The sequence below is a fragment of the Verticillium alfalfae genome, genomic scaffold (genome assembly GCF_000150825.1).
Source record: "Verticillium alfalfae VaMs.102 supercont1.9 genomic scaffold, whole genome shotgun sequence".
Taxonomy (NCBI): domain Eukaryota; kingdom Fungi; phylum Ascomycota; class Sordariomycetes; order Glomerellales; family Plectosphaerellaceae; genus Verticillium; species Verticillium alfalfae.
This window is the reverse complement of record NW_003315030.1, coordinates 555,234-572,799: the sequence shown is the minus strand read 5'-3', so window position 1 is coordinate 572,799 and position 17,566 is coordinate 555,234. Positions and strand designations below refer to the sequence as shown.

The window sequence follows — 17,566 nt, the reverse complement described above, 5'->3', positions numbered from 1 at the left end:
CCCTCCATGCCCAGCCTGCACGCCGCGCCGCCTGCAGCTACGCGTCACATGAATCCATCTCAACGGGATCATCCCCTCCAGCAAGGAACTCACGAGATAAAGTACTGGCCACGCTGATCCCACCTCCGGCGAGACGAGACACACACAAAGGCCCCTCCCTGCCATCCCACGATGTGCACCCTCTCGGCAACCTCAACCATTTCTGACCGCCTTTCCCCATGCCTGGTAGCCGATTTGACCAGGCGAGAGCGCAGAGATTTCACAACTCCATCGTACCGTTCTGTACCACTGAATCCGAAGGTCGAGATCTACCGTTCCCAGTCATGACCATCAGACGAAAAAAGAATGCGATTCCTGGACGCGGGCTTGCAGCACACGTACAAGGGGAGACCGCCTACTCCCTAGCGTACAACCAAGGCGACGGCAGACAGGGCACCACAGACGCGAAAGCTCCTGTGGGGATTCCGCTTCTAGGCTCTTAGCCCCCCTCTGTCGTCAGAGCCGAACACTTGTCCCATGCCCCGTACTCGGCCCCAAGGAAAAGAGGGGATGCTGAGCCCCGCTGACGTTGTCGAACTGATGATCTTTACCTGCCCTTCATCGCCTCCGAGCGCTGAACGGAACCTTCGAGTCATCGAAAAGTGGGAAAAGTCTGATCAATGGCTCCGACGGGCGCGGTGGGACAAAGGCAAGTCGGAAAATATGGCTACAATGCCGCTGCGTGAACCGAGTACTGCTCCAGAGCCTCACGTGAAGAAGAACACAGCAAGACGGGCATGAAATTCGTGGGTTCAATTTAGAATCGGCTATCGGCTTCGAACCACCGTCTGTTTCGCCTTGGACCCTATCGAGACCCTGCCTTGTATATTTTCGAGCCACAAGGACTATTACAGATGCCGCTCTCCCCATCGTGGCGGTCGCCAACCCATGATCTTGAGCCAATCCCACCCCCGACTCCGTTGCCGATCGCTTCTCGGCTGCCAACCATCTCTCCCCTACATGATCCGACGTGCGGCAGACCACCTCCAAACGCGCTCTCCGCTATCCGACTCCGGCGCTGGGCCTGGCCTGGCACGTGCAACGTTCTGGAACGAAATCACCCATGTGAACGCCTTGACACCTCCTGAAATTGCTTCACGATGCACCCACGATGACCAAGTCGTATTTTGTCACTGAAGGTCTGTTCCTCAGTGTCCTGTGCGAATTGCAGGCTGCCTCGGACTCCGCACACCACTCAACCATGCTAGTCTGGAAAGGATTCTTTTCTTTCCTGAATATTTGCAAGTCATTTCCTTCGATATCTGAAGACGAGGCGTTGCTAGAGTGCTGTAGTCATGTCTATCCGTCTGCTGATGCGCTTGTATTATCTGCAAGGCTTCCTCTGGCTCATGCAGATTCCATCTTGAGCCGCCTCGCATTCTTTAGTTCGTCCTGTCAAGAAACATCAGCCTCTCCACCTCAGGAATCCCAGATCAGGACAGGCCACTCACCTCCGCCTTGCGCTTCCCTAAGACAGGCTCCGGCGTCCCCCTCGCCGGCGTGGCGTCCCGCACCATTGTCGCTTCAGCATGGCAGCTCGCATGATAAGCCCTGTTCCCCACGAGCTTGGCATCCAGCCAAACCCACTCCTGCGCCGTGTCGAGCCACTTATTCTCGAATTCCTCCTGGCAGATCGGGCACGTCGTGTTGACTCCCGCCGAGGCATCAGGCACCGCAATGTACGGAACCTGCGACGAGCCCTTCCCGTCGGCACCGCCGCTACCGTGGGCCCCGCTGTCTTGTCGTGCCGCCGCCTCGGCTGCCTCCTTGGCATGGTCGGCGTCCACAACCTCGCGCGAAGCCACCCAGTCCGAGTGGTCTACGTACCAACTGCGATGCTGCCCGCGGCGCTCTGCTTCCGCTAGGCGGTGGTGGACCTGAAAGTGCCAGTCCATGTGCGCCGTCTTCTTCTTGCGCCCGTCCTCGTCCTTCGTGAACCGTCGACCGCACTGCGTGCACTGCGGGCCGAGAGCATCAAAAAGGGACGGAAGTAGATGAGCGCGAAACCTGAACCGGAGGTCAGCCTTGGGATCTCGAGCGTGATGATGTTAAGGATACGACGTACTCTTGCTTTAGTGACGTTGAATTAAGCTGTATTTGGTCCATCATACGCACGGAGAGCGGCAGGTTACTGCCGCTAAGCAAACTCGCGATGTTTGGAGGTATGATACCTGCCCCTGGCGGCGGTACCCCTCCGGGTGGGGGTGGAGGAGGGGACACCTCCGAGCGATGCCAGAGACAGCCCAGGGTGGGGCAGGTTGGTATTGGTGTCGGTACCGGCGGTGTAGTTGTAGGCTTGCCGCCCAGGAGGCCGGCCATGCGCAGACCGGCGGAGCAACGCCATCGGATCCGGGGTCGGTGCCGCGCTAGACTGTCGTTGCGGCTCGGCCACGGGCGGCTGAGGCGATCGAATCGGCATGCCGGCGTAAGGCGGCGGAGCTGGCGCCGGCGTTTGCGCCTGCGGCGTCGCAGACTGCCGAGCCAAAAGACTCGCCAGCGCGCCCTGGCCAAGCAGAGAATCAAGTGTGACTGAAGCTGGCTGCGGCGCTATATGCGCCACGGGTGCAGGCGGCGGTGGGTGATATGATACGGGCGTAGCAGCAGCAATAGGGGCAGAGCTTGGGACCGACTGTGGCCTCACTTTTAAAGCGAGATCGGCTACTTGATTTTTAATGAGGATCAAATGATCCTGCGGCATGTCCTGGGTTTGAAGCAACCTTTGTAAATCATGCAACCCCTGCAGCCTCGCCTTAATAACCCCATCGTGCGGATACTGCGCCGCTTCCAACGTGGAGGCGGTGATGAGCTCCTGGATGTCATGTTTCAACACGGCAATGTTCACGGAATGATGCTGCGACGGCGACGCCTGAAACGGTGTAGGGACAGCAGCAGTAGGCTGGAGGCCGCCATATGCCTGTGGTGGCTGCGCGTTGAGCGGTCAGCAAAAATGGCGCGGTATTCTGGTTCACATGATGACTTACGGGATAGGGTGCCGGTGCCTGCTGTTGTTGAACGCTAGGTGGCCGGCTACCGTTGAGCTGTTGCTGCTGTGCATGAGGTGGCGGGCCAGGATATCCAGGTTGGCTCGATCCTGGCCTCATCCCGGGTGGTGTCGGCGTTGCCCTATGAATTCCTGCGCCACGGGCTCTACCCACGGGGTGTCCACGACCTTGCGCCTGGAGAGCCAAAGCTGAATTCCGCGCTTTGTTCAACGATTCCTCAATCGGCTTCGTGACTTCTGGCGGGAACACAGGCCTGTCGTCGAGCGACTGAGGCACAGGTTGCTTCCACGTCTGCAGCGTCTCCTCCATCTTGCGACGGACATGGCCGTCCACGGCAGCATAGGCCTCCATAAAGGTCTGGAAAAGCTGAGCTCCAAAAAATAGAGTGTAGGGTGTGCCGACGTTTTTTACGATCGAGTCGAGAACATATATAGCAGGCAGCTTCTTGTGCGCCGGTGCCTGCGGATCATGTCAGCATTTGTAAGTTCAAGGCCAAGTATACCAAAGACTGAAGCGCAAAAGTCTGCGCAATTCCGCAAGGTATGGCTTGTGGCTTACTTTCATGATATGCCTCTGAAGAATATCTGTGATGATTTGGGCGTGCTCGGTATTCTCTCGTGCAATAGTCGTCAACGTGCTGATGTCGGCCCTGTTGGTTGAGTTCAGATCCTCCAAAGCCTGCTTGTAGTCCTCTGCCACGTCGGCGCCCGACTGTTCGTTGTGGGACATGGCGACGAGCACGGAAACACGCTCTCCAAGAATCAGAAGTGATGCTTGCAATGTTGCAACTCGCTGCTTGCCCAGGATACGCAAAATGGCCGTTGGCCAGTTGGCAACGAATCCTGCCACCGGGCGAGCCAGAAAACACGTAAACTGTGATCACCGAAAACACTGGCAGGAAGGAAGATCTCCAGCCTATTTTGTATGGAAGAGAAAGAACGCGCGATGGCGCCCTCTAGCAGCACAGTAATGAGCAGCCTTATTGGGGACGAGAACGTGGAACAGGGCGCAGAGTCTTGCTTGCTTGCTTCAATTCTTGCGTCCAACCAGATCCTCCTGATCGAATTACCACCGCAGAAGCCCAACCAGTCCACACAGATCAACAAGATGCCGACAGGGAATCACCCTGCGGCTGTTTGTTCGGAAAGGTTGTCAAGATGACAGAGTTGTTTGGCTTCGAGTCGAAAGGCGCAACCAAGGGTCGCGTGAGTGGCAGATCGTGTCGGGATCGGAAGTCGATGTCGGATGCCTGCCGAAAAGCAATGGCTCAATGATAGGAGCGCCGCGATTACAAAACAGCGAACACGATTACAGCTACAGCCGCATCGGTGCTTGAGGCGAGTGAAAATGAAAGGATGCTGTTGGGTTAGCTGTCGAGGTTGGAAGAATGGAAGTGGAGGCAGACGTCGCAAGAAGTTAGAGTACCTGGCGACAGCTACCTGATCAGTCATTCGCAGACACAGACGGAGCAGGTGACGCTAACTTGATCCGCCCTGTTGTCGACTTGCTTTGCCTACGCACATCACGTGAGCGGCCATAGACATGGTGCATACAGTGTGTATATTTCTTGCTAAAATCTAAGCACCGTGCTTCTATACTCATCACATCTGGCGAAATATAGGCCTTCGCTATGCAGCGCTTGACAAGCTGCCACCCTGTATCTGAGCTTGTACGCCTTCGAGTGTCAGAGCTTCAACACTAGAACACCACTTTCTTTCAACACCGCACACCACTTGGCCATGGGAACTGCAAAGGCTTGGTAGGACACCCATCGAGACTGGTCACCCTCAAGCTCAGCGCACAAACCAAAAGAGAATGACTGAATTCTAAATCAAGTTGATTTGCGGCGCCGTTACTATTCTCAAGAGCAGCGGAATTAAGCACACCCCATGCCATCTGGGTATTCTGTAAAAAAGTATAACGCTATCAAAGAAAGCTAATGTCCTGAACGCCGTCTCACCAGCCTCCATCCACTTTTTCTCCCCCGGCCATTCGTCTAGAAGCGGTTCATGTGGCTCGCCTCGCTGTAACTCGTGAAGCGAGTGTTGATGGGATGAAGCGCTGTCGGCGGACGTGCAACGTCGGGCATGATGGGGCTCGACCTGTCCTCAGAATAGGGGTTGCTATGCTGGTCGTCGTGACCCTTCGCCTCGACGTCATCATCCGCGACGCGGATGGGCTTGCTGATCTTGAGCTTGCCGCTGGCAGCCCATGGAGCGATCTTCTGCGTGAGCCGACGGAAGGACTTTTCGTTGCGAACTGAGTTGGACCGCGTAGAATAGGCGTCGGTGAAGGAGTTTTTTGTGGACGAGGTCGCGATGGCGCCGTCGCTGCGGATGTTGCGGGCGGTGATGCCGTTGTCCGAGTCGCGGAAGACAAGAGAAGAGACAATGTTAAAGAAGCCGAAAGTAATGGAGAGAATGCCGGCCGCAAGAACGAGGCGCCAGAGATGGGGGCCCATGTTCTTAGAGGTGACAGAACGACGGTTGAGGTTCCCCAGAATGTGGCACCCCATCACCACCATGGCAATGCCGAGCCAGGTCAGACCGTGGTAGGGGGAGAGAATGGGCCAGCGTGTGGCAAAGTAACGCTTGAAGAGGTTCAGCTCCGAGCAGATTAGGAGAGCTGCGGTGGCAGAGGTGAAGGCATGGGAGATAGCCTCGAAGAAGAAGAAATTGCCCGTCAGACCAGACATGACAATGAGGACCCAACTCGCGACAGCAACGGCGAGCAGACCTATAATGTTGAAGGCGCGGAAGACATTGAGAATCAGGTGGCCTGAGCCACGCAGACGGGAGTTCTCGGAAAGATTAAACATCTTAGAAGGTCTGGTAGGATGTAGCGGTCTTCGGCATGTCAGTCGGGCCATGCAGCGCTGGAGTCAAGGTACCTTACGATATTGCAGACGAGTCACCTAAGAGATGGTTTGGAGGGCGATGATATGCTTCGGTATGATTTTCTGTACTGCAGCCCTTGGTTGATCGATGGTAATTGAAATGATAGTGAACGTTTTGGAAGCCAGGGTGAAGGTTATGGAAATTCAGAGTAGAGAGAGGATTGGAAGCCAGTCCAATGGTAATCTCAAAGAAGGTTATGGGTCAGCTGTACAATAAGGAAATAGAGGTCGAAGGAAAGATTGTCGTAGATCAGTGCATTGTTCAGGTCGTGAATAAACCAAAAACCTCTCTTTGCAAGGCAGTTGGAAGGAATTTTCGTGATGGTAGGCACAAGAGGAGACAAAGGGAGTCGCTGCCTTTAATAGCGTTCATGCCTATTGTACAGGACGCAGTTTCATTCGGGACCAGGCTCTGCAATCGAGACATCTAGGTAGAAGAACAAGTAGTTTTCAGCGCGTCACGTCCAATCAATTCGGCGGCGCGAAACAATTGTCGCCAGAAGCCTCAGGGGTCTCGTCCGGGTCAAGCTCGCTGCACTCCCTGTCCGGTGCGTTCTAGAGGCCGCTTGAGCGGCAGCTCGCAAGTTCAATGCTTCTTCTTGAGTCACTCCCAGGCATTCGGAGTCCGGGCAGGGTCGATGTCGGCGCGTGCTGTGAGGCAGAGGAACCGATCTCGACTCGACGGCAAGTTATTCCCATGCTCAAAGGCAGCAAGGTATGGTCAAAAGCCACGAGAAGCTGAGAAGAGCACGCAGAGCTGTCAACCAATCGAGTTATCGGTACCTGGCCCGTCTTCGACAGATTGAAGCCCTGGGCAAAATGGATCGACAAGGGATACGTGGGACGAAGTCGAAAGAAGACTCACATTGAGCGGTTGCGCGGTTGTGATTGGATGTCAGCCCCATGTATCTCGTTTCAGGTCCGGCTTTAGCCCAACGACCGCAACCGCCGGCCAAAAACCCGACCTCAACCACATCATGCAGTAGATATTTCCGACCTTCTGATGATGGAAGCATGGCAGGCGATAATTCACGTCCACCATAAGGCCTCGGAATTTAATGAGAGGTGTGCCAAAGAATGACACGCATCGGGAACCGAAGTGCAGCTCAGCAATGGTGCAGAGGCTTGCCACCCTTGTCTGTTCTGGCCTCAACATGTGCGACAACCTGGGACAGATGACCGAAGAATGACGCTTGACCAAAAATCAGGATCAGATGGCGGGTCGAAGATTTAATGACATACGGGCACTTGTCCTGGAGCATGGTCATGCATAAACACTGCTCATTTTGCTGTGAAATATTCTTGACGAGATCATGAGATCCTCTTCTCAGGGCGCTAAACAGCTGGCGCTTCGAGGCGGCACTTGAGATTTCAAGGGGCTCGAGCCTTGCAAATTTATAAATGGATCTGTTATCGGCTCCGTGTGGCTCAGTAGCCGTGGTACACTGCTATTGTTGGAATACGCTGCAACTATTTTGACGCATCTACTCAGCCATGGATTGTGGGAGTAGCGCCTCGACGGCGAGCTGTTTTTTCTTCAACGCAGTCAACGTCATTTGAGTAGACTTAGCCTTGACCAAATAAACATGCGGGCCCACCATCACGGTCACCAACATCACGACAGATTTAAAACAACCGAAGCCAATAAACGCCTCAGAATGGGATCTCATTTTCCGAGTATCTGAATTCCTGGCCTAGCCGGGCCACTCCATCGCATGATATCAAGGGCCAGAAGCAGGAGCCAATGTCGTAGTACCATCATCCAGGCGCGGTAAACACCATGGCCATCCTCATGAACCGGCACACAGCCTTTTCCATCACCGGAAACAACCTTTTCGCTAGCAGCCGCGGCTGCGAGCTTACCGGTAGCGCCACAGGGAGAGGGTGTTGTGGCGGAGCCAAGTCTTTCTGCGGCCAGCCTTGGTCTTGTTGTAGCGGTGGCCCTTGTTGAGACCACGGGACTTCTTGCCGGTGGCGGTGAGGCCACGCTCCTCGCGGTGCTTGTGGACGGGGGCGACGATCCAGTTGATGCGGGGGTCGATACGGATGGCCTTGTGCTGGGGGTCAACGAGGATGACCTCGTAGTACTTGTAGGTCGAGTCCTGGTTAATCCAGTAGGAGTTGAGGACGCGCAAGTTGGCGCAGCGGCCGGCCGACACGGACTCAGCGGTCGACTTGAGCGAGCGCTGGTACTTCAGCTGGTTGATACCCTGGTTGGTGGGCTTGCCTGCATTATGTATTAGCCATCTGCCATCCCAATATCTCCTAACATCTGAGGTAGCGTACCGAAGGTGGCACCCTTCTTGGCGGGCTTCTTGCGACCACCACGGCGGACGCGGACGCGGTAGATGACATAGCCCTGCTTGGCCTTGTATCCGAGGCGGCGGGCCTTGTCGGGGCGCGAGGGGCGCGAGGCGCGGTGAATAACGTTCAGTTGACGGAGCTATATTGATGCACTCTCAGCAAATGTTCAACGAGTGTATAGCAAAGACGGGAACGCCCAAAATTCCTGGTCCGCCGATGGAGAGAAGATATTTCTCTCGACGACAGACCAGCTAGAAGATTGTTCCCGCCCACAGCCTTGTAGAGTATTCGGGTTTCATCGTACCTCCCAGCAGCGAACGCGGAGAAGGAAGAGCATAACATCGCTCTGCTTCTTCTTCTGAAGCTCCTCGACGTACTTAAGGGCACCCATTTTGGCTATTCGAGTACAAAGGTCAGCCGCGAGTTTCGGAGTGGCAGGCGAATACCACAAAGGGTGCTTGAAGGACTGAACAAACCAGCTTTTCACGTCAAATCCGGCCGCGGAGAGGGTGTTGTCGTGATGGTCGTCGAAAATTTGGACAGGAGGGACCGGGAGAGAAAGTTCGCACACAGGTAAGGTGAGGAAAATCGAATTGAGGCGGTTTGTGGGATAAGCGACACACTAGTTCCCATTAGGCCTAGCGAGTCAGAACTTGCCCCGAGCCTGTGGAATACGGGCGAGAAAATAGAGTGGGTCGGCCCTCGGTCAAGAGGAGGGGCACCAAGGGTTTCACCGAAAGGACTTGGCAATACCCCAACCCTGACTTACACTCTTTGCAGTGAGCTCTAACCTCGACCGGGTCATCAAACAGGTCGCAAATTACATGAAGGGAGCAGACTATTTGTTATTCATCTTTACGACCCATTCAATTTATGGAAGTTCCTTTTTCACACCTGGAGCTGTGCGCGTCCTGCTCATAAATGATCGGCCTCTTTACCAAGAAGAGTCTCAAATGCATCCAGATGGATCCTGACAGTGCGTCCCCAAGTGTCGTCCAACAGCATCTCCGCGCCATCGAACATCTCGATTGCCATCAAATCTGTGTCTTTGGCGTTTTCGGCGTCTATCATTGGCAAGCGTGGCTGCTTTACAGGCTGCACCATTGTGTCCACCAATTCTTTGCCAAACTGATTACCCCGTTCGAGCATTTCTGACATGCGCTCGGCATCGTGCAGCCATTCGGGGTCGTCTACATTGTTACTGTCATCCGCTAGTTGCGTGTTGAACTCACGGTAGAGCTCCAGAAGTTGATGACATCGTTGCATAACCCGAGAGCCGATGGTGTAGAGCTCCGGCTTCGCCCTCCCATCTCCGACTGAAGACTGGTGGGGTTTTGAAGATGGATAGGTCTGGCTCAGCAGAGCCAGAACCTTTCCCTCTTGTTCCGTGCTACCATGTATCAGCAGATATAGAGCGGCAATAATGTGTGCGAAGGTGCCCACCTCCGCTGTTTCCGCTTGCCAACGGCCTCCTGTGTCTCCTCGAAGATGGTCGTTGTGCACTGTTGCACATCGGCAGACCAGGATCCTTTCTCCTGAAAGCCCGGAGATAGTTGGGGGCTAAAGATGTGATCAATCGCATACCTCCTCGTGCGGACACGTGGTTGACTGACTTTGAGCTAGAAGGGCCATCATGATCCTCGCGCCAGGACCTAGCTACAGCTTTGTACCCTCTTGTTGGACGACTTTTCTCATCCGCGAGAAGCTCTTCGTCAATATCGTGGGGTTTCGTGAGCGTGTACGCCTGTGAATCAATCGTTCCCTTTGATACATCTGTAAGCGTTGCCCGTGCCAAGGTGCGAGCTCGATTGTTATCAGGTAGTGTTTCCAAGTGGGCACCCCTTTTGGCTGCTGGCTCAATCAGGATCGACTCATCGTACGGACGAGCGTCGAATCACAACTGACCCGTAGCGGTTGCTTTCTTCCTCGGCGGCATCCTTGGTAATTTCCTTGCTACGACCTTGTCTCTCGGGCCAAGGTAGTGACGTGGGGTTCAGGGTCTGATCCGCCGAGCCAGCTTGCTTGACGAAGGGTGTACCTTGATAAAAGTTGTGAGCATACATGTGTACATACAACAGAGTCACAGAAAATGGCTTTTGTTGGGTTTGATCTGCAGAAGCTGTGGAAGGAGGATACCTAGGCAAGACAAGGCAAGGCAGGTGCCGCCACTACGCACCTGCCCAAACATGAATGGCATGCTGAAAGTCCCCTTTTCGTGACATCAAATATGCCAGACATGAGGACCAGGACCACCTCTGACGGCATTTGTGCTCTCGCTCCCGCTGTGTCAATTATCTGAAGGCATGGAACGAGTGCGCTAACCCCAAGAAACAACTTAGCAATGATTGTGGACGAAGACCTATTGTATGCGACAGTCAGACATACGGAATCACAGCAGATTGGCCAGCCTACAGGTCGGGTGCCTTGCATGCTCTCGTCGTACAAAGATAAATTCATGCTGACAGTATGGCATCCCCAAACGCCGACGTTGCTTGAAAACCTCAACCAAAAGCAATGATGCCCCAATGCCCCTACTATGTACGCCCCCATGCGCGCTGAGCGAAGCCAGCGCGCGGAAGACAAAAAAAGAAACATTTATGGAAAGTAGAGCGTGAAGGCTGATCATGCATTATTGCGCTGAGGAGGTCCGTCTGCCGGCGTATCCTCCCCCGGCGACCCGTTATTCTCCTCCTCGTCGGTATCGTCCGAGATGTCACTAGAGTCGTCCCCTTCCTTACTTGGACCGTCATCAGTGTTTGCACCGACTTGGTCGTCTCCTTCAAGAGCGTAACCTGGACATCGCTCGACGAGGCCGCGATAATACGCCACCAGTACCTCCGGGTTCGGTACGATCTTCCAGTCGACGCGGTATAGAAACTCGAGCTCGAGGAGCTTGAGCTCGGCGACCTTGACACCGCCCACGCGCGCATATGTAGTGTTATTCCAGAACGAGTCGGACAGACCTTTGGCGGCCACGGTAGCAGCAGTGATGAGGAAGCGGTGCACCGTTAGAGTGTTGATGGTGAATTCGGGGTAGAGGGCGCAGAGGCGATCAATGTAGTAGACCATGGACAGTAGGAGCGGCGGCGTCAATGTCGCATGCTTGGCTAGCCGGTTAAGGTATTCAAGGACGGATATGCTCGGCGCGGTTCTGTGCGCCAACAGGTGTGAGTGCGCAACTCGGAATCAAAGTAATCGCGCATAGGTCGACTTACCTGGAATGAAACCTAGTCAGATTCCCAGACTGTAGAGCAAGTGCATCATTGGTCTCGATCAGCTCGGAGAGCATGTGGGCGATCAGAACCACCATGTCTTCGGTCGTGCCGAGTTCGTATCGTAGAGGCAGGACTTTCTGGGGCGCCGGTGCCGGCCTCTGCCTCTTAGGTGCGTTGGCGGCCTCGGCGTCAGCGATGATGGAAAGATCGGTCTGCGCGTGAGCGCCATGGTCTTGCGACTTGCGACGCTTTCCTGGAGACAGCGTATTGTCGCTGGCTTGCCGCAGTGCAGTCGTCTGTGATGCGGGCTCGTTGAGTATGGGCTGTTGGGTCCGTGCTGCCGATGTTAAGGCTACTGTCGGTACGGGCTGCTGAGTCGCAGAGGTCTGCGAGGAAGGTATGGGTGTGTTGACGGGCGGAGTTGTGTCGTCGCCCGTGCCTGGACGGCAATGACTGAGGAGACTTCCATCGGAGAGTATTGCGTCCTGCGTCGACCGCAACATACCGCCTGGGCTGCGAGTGAGGGGATTGTGCCTGCGGCTGTGTCTGGCTATGTTTCGGTAACTGCTGTTGTTGCTGTTGCTGTTGCGTGGGCGAAGTGGAGGACAAAGACTCTGTTGATGAATGGGATCGAGAATGTCGTCGCGTCAGGGAGGCCGATAGCCGGGAGGAGGGAGACTGAGGCAAGGAGCGGGTGGGAGCATAGTGGAAACTGCTAGGTGAGGCATTGGCGGAGCTGTGAATCCTTGGAGATGTTGTCAACATGTTCGCCGGTTCATCGTGGGGTGCTCCCGTCGACGAGAGGCGCCTTGTTCAGATCGAAAAGAAGCGAAAAGTCTGGAGGTGAGGGGCATGAACTAGAGGTGCTTGCATCGGACAGTGCCCCGGATGGAAACGAGCAAAGCAGTGCAGGGCAAGACCGAAGAGCATCGATCGGCGGGTGCCAGATTCCCACTGGGCGGGATCCAGGTCGGATTTGCGAACTTTCAGCGTCCTTGCGTGCCTGCCCCTCCACTGACTTGCGGTCGCGGCGGGCCTGGGGTGGTCTGCCGCCACCCCATTCGCCCCACTCCACATGGTTTGATGGTGTCAACCCACACGGCACGCACCACGGAAATTTGGCATGGCGGATGACCTGCCAGACAGGCCAGGCTCGTGGCACAATGCGGCGATGGTACTGGACGAACAGGGACAGCACGCTAGAACCGACTGAGCGACAAGCAGGCTAGGATTATGTACCCCAAGTTGACATCTCGAGATCTCGGATTTCCTTTGGAATGGTCGGCGGCCATTTCAATGTGCATTTGAGACGGGCCGCCAATCTTCGTCCCTTGCTCGACACATTGTCTCGTTGGGCTAGACATACAGATAGATTGCCAAGTTGTGGGAGGAACCGGAACCGACACCAGTTCTGCCTAACGTTCAATCAGTGACACTTGGAAACCCTGCTGCTACTGGGCACGCTACAGGTATCGGAGGCGCCGACTCGCTCACCCACTCTTGACAATGACGATGCGGCTATTCCGGCAAGCCATCGCACCCCACGTAAGAAAATAAAAACTGGCTGCAAATCAAGGCTGGAGGGGCAGTAAACATGCCTACCACGGTGTGCATAGCGGACCCCTTACACGATGTCTGGGTGGAAGCAAACAAATCATGGTCAAAAAGGGTGAAAGCGAAAGGGAACAAACCCAGTCTCTCGTCAGTCGGCTCGAGCAAAAAGGACTCCCGAGGTGGGACTCGAACCCACAGCCCTTGGATTGTTATGCTAATGCTTAAAAGTCCAAAGCTCTAACCAATTGAGCTACCCGGGACGTTCTCATGTCGGTGTTTGTTGTGTAATTGTATAGGTCAAGACACCGACCTTCTAATGGATATTCGGTCAAAGGCATCACTTGCTAGGCTCATGATTATATTCGGTTTACCGTAACATTGTGTAACGTATGGAAGTTTTTTTTTCAGGCACTACTGTTCGCGAAGAGTTCCTCTGAAGTATAGGCATCCTGTGTGTTGTCCGATATGATGCCTCATTAGGGCTCTCGTGTTCAGTATGTAACAGGGTTCAATTCGTACAGCTTTCTTAAAATCTCCGATTGCTCCCTTCAAGACTTGAATGGATTTTCTTGCGCGTTCAGGCCAAGGAGGGTATTGTCATCGCTACGTTGAAGACGTCGGTAGGGAGGGTTGTGTAATCCCAGAGTTATTAGCACGAAACCTGGGGTTCTTGGGGGCAACATGGAGTGGGCCGCAGCCGTTCAGTTCCGGTGGGGGTGGTCCAGGATTAAAGTCAGTTTGAGTTGCGACTGCACCCATCGACCTTGCGTCACTGAGATACAACTCAACGTACCCAACCAGGTGCGACCGCCACCATCGACTTTTCTTCCATCACATCGAGCGACTATATCGAACGCGACAACTCGCACATATTTTTCCACAATCCCTGATCTGGCACGACGTAGCAGCGACATTTGTAAAACATCGAGCACCAGCATTATACAGCTTGGTTTCAGCTGTTTTGCGAAGCAGCCCAAAACCCATTCCCGACACTTACTAGTCGACAGCACGACAACACCACAGTTTGAAGATACTATATGCAGGTAGTGTGACGCGTCTGTCAACGTAAAGGACGTCTCTACAGCAATCAACGGACCAAGGGCCTGCCATGGCACGCGACTCGGATCCCCCTCTTCTCGCCTACATCCACAATGCAAGATCCTACGCCGAGCAGACGAACGCGCTCCGTTCACTGAAAAACGACATCGTAGGCCATACTCGGAAGAAGGAAACATGGGTGGCGCTCGGCGCCCTTGACCCGATCGTCAGTATACTACAGTCCAGCAGACTGCCAAACAAGGCCAATGGCGCGCGTCCACAACCTCCCGCCAGCTCGTTGGCATTAGAAGAGGAGGAGAACGTAAGGCTACAGGCATTACAAGTGCTCTCCAGCTTTGCCAATGGTATGGGCATTGACTTGGACGAGAAGACGAAGTTAGCTTGCTGACAGTTAGCAGGCGGCCCATCATACATCGAACCCCTTCTTGCTGCCGACGCCCTGCCCGCCCTGCTGGCCAACACATGCCCCAACACCAACCCGCCGCTGGTGGTTGCGACAGCACTGAGAGCCTTGGTGAACATGACTGAAGCTGCCTCGCTTTGCGTTTCTACGCCTGCAGAGCTGTGTACACTGGCAAACGCCATATTTGCTCCGGAAAGCATTGAAACACTGGCAAATATTCTGGCACAGGCGGGTCAATGGAGGTTAAATGTCAAACAGCAGCCGGTGTCATTGGTGACCACCTTGATCAGCCGCCTTTGCCAGGATGAACAGCACGCTCTAGCACTGGCTGATTCGCCTGTTCTGGACCTGCTCGCCAAAGAGCTGGCCAGCTTCGCTGTAGCTCATGGTTACGTGATACCAGGAGCAGAATCGTTGGATGGGAGAGCCGAATATATTCCCCAACCGGCGCCCTCTGGATCTAGTCTTGCATCCACTCTTGAAGCATTGACGACTATCGTCTCGGATTCGCGATATAGGGCGTGCAGGTTGCTGTGCTCGCCGCCCGTTCTTGCTGTCTTTCCCAATCTTCAATTTTCACCATCACCACTTACAGCTCGTCCCTGGCTCACTCTCCAAGCTAGCGACTTGAAGCAAATTGGTGCTATGGATACTCTGCTCCCACCAGTTCCACACCATCAGCAGCGAGGGAGCCCACAGGGGACTTTTCCTCCTCTTGGTTCGCCTGAGTCTAGGGAGGGCGCCGTGCCATTTTCTCGGTTCGCGTCGAGCAAATTCAGTGATGGCTTGCCTATAACCAACAGCTCTCGTCATGGTCCTTCGTCCGATTCGGAAGACCTCGAAAGCCCTCTCATTCCATGGCTCATCGCCTTATCCAGAAATCAAAGCGACCTAGAGCGGCTAATGGCAACCAGTCTACTGACATGTCTGGTGAGGTCAGGACTTGGAAAGCGGTCCTTCAGAGAGCCAAGCATCGGTCTACTCGTCGTGCCTCTCCTGTGCGAGATGCTCCATCACTATGAACGGGCAAGCTTGGCCATCGACCTGGCCTGCAGCACATCCCAGCTGGTCGATGCATCCGCCCCGCTGTCATGGGCCATCCGCGAACGAGCTCCAGCTGTCCTCTCTCGTCTCATTACAGACAGTGAGCAACTCCAAAAGGCGGCATTTGATTGTGGCGCAGTCAAGATTCTGAGCCGGTTGATGAAGGATGCCTACGAAGCGGTGCCGCCCACGGCGTTCGCGCGGCCATGGTCTCCAAACCCCGATACAGGTATGGACGTAGAGAGCAGCTCACCTTCATGCCGGCTCGGCGCCGAAGGCCAGCCTCCGCTGCTAGCACACCGTATCAGGATGCGCGAGACCGTTCTCAAGGCCATAGGCGCTCTGGCGGCGGGTAGAGACGAGTATCGCAAAGCATTCGTTGACGCAGACATCATTCCCTTGATCGTCCAATCTCTCTCCACAGCGCCCGTCAAGCCTTCCAACCCCCGGGACCGTGTCAAGCCCGATGAAGCCGACGGGCCCGTCCCGGACACTACAACCTCTGGATATGGGAGCAACACGTTGGGCGTCATCATTGCCGCCTGTCACGCTGTTCGCATGCACTCGCGTTCTGTCAGCATCTTGCGGACCTCACTTGTGGATCATGGCGTATCGTTACCGATATTCCGTTATCTGAAACACCCCGACGTCGATGTCCAGATTGCAGCTACAGCAGCCATGTGCAATTTGGTCACTGAGGTCAGCCCCATGCGTGAGGTGAGCTTTTCCAGTACGACGCGCTCACATGAGTACCTACTGACACATACTTAGATGCTTGCAGAAAGGGGCGTGATGAAGATCCTTTGTGAGCATGCGCATTCGCAGACAGCGGCATTACGACTCAATGCTTTGTGGGCACTGAAGCACTTTGTTCATGCGGCCGGCCCCGAGGTCAAGAAGGTATGTCTTGAGCAGCTCGAGCCAGGATGGCTTGTCCGCCTTATCTGCGATGACACGGAAGACGACGCCCTGTGGTCCGCCCGCGCCAAGACCGACACGCAGGGTGAGGTCGACAGTGGCGACGACCTTGACGGAGATGTAGAGATGGACCGCCACGATGGTCCCTCCAAGTCTATCTACGGCACCACGGGGCTTCCTCGTGACACACACGGCCGACCAGCCGCCTGGGCCGTCCATGCTGAAACCAAGAAAGCAATACTCCGCGACGCCGAGCTGAACCCTCAGCGCCGTGCACGGAACGACGATCTTGCCATCCAGGAGCAAGGCCTCGACTTCATCCGAAATCTCATCGGCGCCACCGCAGCCCCTGCCTCATCGGATCCGGCCACCGAATCCACCGACATGATTGAGCACTTGTTCACCGAACTCGGCCAGGATCGCTTCTTCGACATACTCGCCAAAAAGCTGCAGGCCAAGGTTCTTCACCCAGCGGCCCATCGCCGCAACGGCTCGCCAGTCACCACCAACGAAGCCGCTCGCGTCCTCTACCCGCAGCCCAAGATTGTCGAGGCCGTTGTCTTCATCCTCGTGCACATGGCCGCCAGCACCCCGCGCCACCGCCAGCTCGTCATCGCCCAGACTGACCTCCTCAAGCTACTTGCTGCCCATTTTGGATCCAAGGACAAGGAGGTCCGCGTTGCGCTCTGCCACCTCGTCAGCAACCTCACCTGGCAGGACGACGAGACGGACTCGCGCCCCAGCGCGCTGCGCGCCACGAGCTGCGCAAGCTCGGCATGCTGGGCAAACTGGAGACGCTGCTCGAAAGGGATCCGGAGCTCGACGTCCGCGAGCGCGCCAAGGTCGCCGTGTGGCAGATGAAGCAGCTCAGCTTCTAGGGAGCTGCCGGGGCGGCGTCTGCTTTGTGCGGCGTCAGGATGGTGGAATTCCGCGTCAAGGGTGGAGGGGACCATGTGTCTCCGGGACTGGGCAGGGTTTGCATACAATGGCGTTGGGCGCGTGAATCGGTCTGATGGAACTTATTGATAGGGTATATGGTATCAAGTACAAATCCATTCAAGCGAGTCGACTCATTAAAACTGCGACTAGCTTTGGCGTGTATCAAATTTTGTGTGAATGTAGGCATGTACAT

General features: G+C 55.2%; 6 protein-coding genes and 1 non-coding gene across 7 annotated transcripts; 1 reads left to right on the top strand and 6 right to left on the bottom strand.

The window, feature by feature from the left end:
* Positions 1-1,386: 1,386 nt before the first annotated feature.
* Positions 1,387-3,770, bottom strand: VDBG_07127 (conserved hypothetical protein; the record flags this gene model as incomplete). The annotated part of the gene is made up of 5 exons (XM_003002510.1): positions 1,387-1,431; positions 1,491-2,046; positions 2,187-2,953; positions 3,021-3,500; positions 3,600-3,770. The coding sequence occupies 5 exons, from the start codon at positions 3,768-3,770 to the stop codon at positions 1,387-1,389; spliced, it is 2,019 nt and encodes a 672-aa protein (XP_003002556.1).
* Positions 3,771-4,714: 944 nt separating this feature from the next.
* Positions 4,715-5,859, bottom strand: VDBG_07126 (conserved hypothetical protein; the record flags this gene model as incomplete). The annotated part of the gene is made up of 1 exon (XM_003002509.1): positions 4,715-5,859. The coding sequence occupies one exon, from the start codon at positions 5,857-5,859 to the stop codon at positions 5,038-5,040; it is 822 nt and encodes a 273-aa protein (XP_003002555.1).
* Positions 5,860-7,585: 1,726 nt separating this feature from the next.
* VDBG_07125 (60S ribosomal protein L15) lies at positions 7,586-8,632 on the bottom strand (the record flags this gene model as incomplete). Its single annotated transcript, XM_003002508.1, has 3 exons — positions 7,586-8,164; positions 8,224-8,380; positions 8,546-8,632. The coding sequence occupies 3 exons, from the start codon at positions 8,630-8,632 to the stop codon at positions 7,797-7,799; spliced, it is 612 nt and encodes a 203-aa protein (XP_003002554.1).
* A 524-nt stretch (positions 8,633-9,156) lies between these two features.
* Positions 9,157-10,304, bottom strand: VDBG_07124 (predicted protein; the record flags this gene model as incomplete). The annotated part of the gene is made up of 3 exons (XM_003002507.1): positions 9,157-9,776; positions 9,826-9,985; positions 10,122-10,304. The coding sequence occupies 3 exons, from the start codon at positions 10,302-10,304 to the stop codon at positions 9,157-9,159; spliced, it is 963 nt and encodes a 320-aa protein (XP_003002553.1).
* A 559-nt stretch (positions 10,305-10,863) lies between these two features.
* Positions 10,864-12,221, bottom strand: VDBG_07123 (nuc-1 negative regulatory protein preg; the record flags this gene model as incomplete). The annotated part of the gene is made up of 3 exons (XM_003002506.1): positions 10,864-11,392; positions 11,457-11,909; positions 11,962-12,221. The coding sequence occupies 3 exons, from the start codon at positions 12,219-12,221 to the stop codon at positions 10,864-10,866; spliced, it is 1,242 nt and encodes a 413-aa protein (XP_003002552.1).
* A 960-nt stretch (positions 12,222-13,181) lies between these two features.
* VDBG_15146 lies at positions 13,182-13,270 on the bottom strand. The gene has a single exon. It is a non-coding gene; the product is annotated as a tRNA-Lys (tRNA).
* A 421-nt stretch (positions 13,271-13,691) lies between these two features.
* On the top strand, positions 13,692-17,312 carry VDBG_07122 (armadillo repeat protein; the record flags this gene model as incomplete). The annotated part of the gene is made up of 5 exons (XM_003002505.1): positions 13,692-13,811; positions 14,095-14,413; positions 14,468-16,233; positions 16,288-17,043; positions 17,178-17,312. The coding sequence occupies 5 exons, from the start codon at positions 13,692-13,694 to the stop codon at positions 17,310-17,312; spliced, it is 3,096 nt and encodes a 1,031-aa protein (XP_003002551.1).
* Positions 17,313-17,566: the final 254 nt, after the last annotated feature.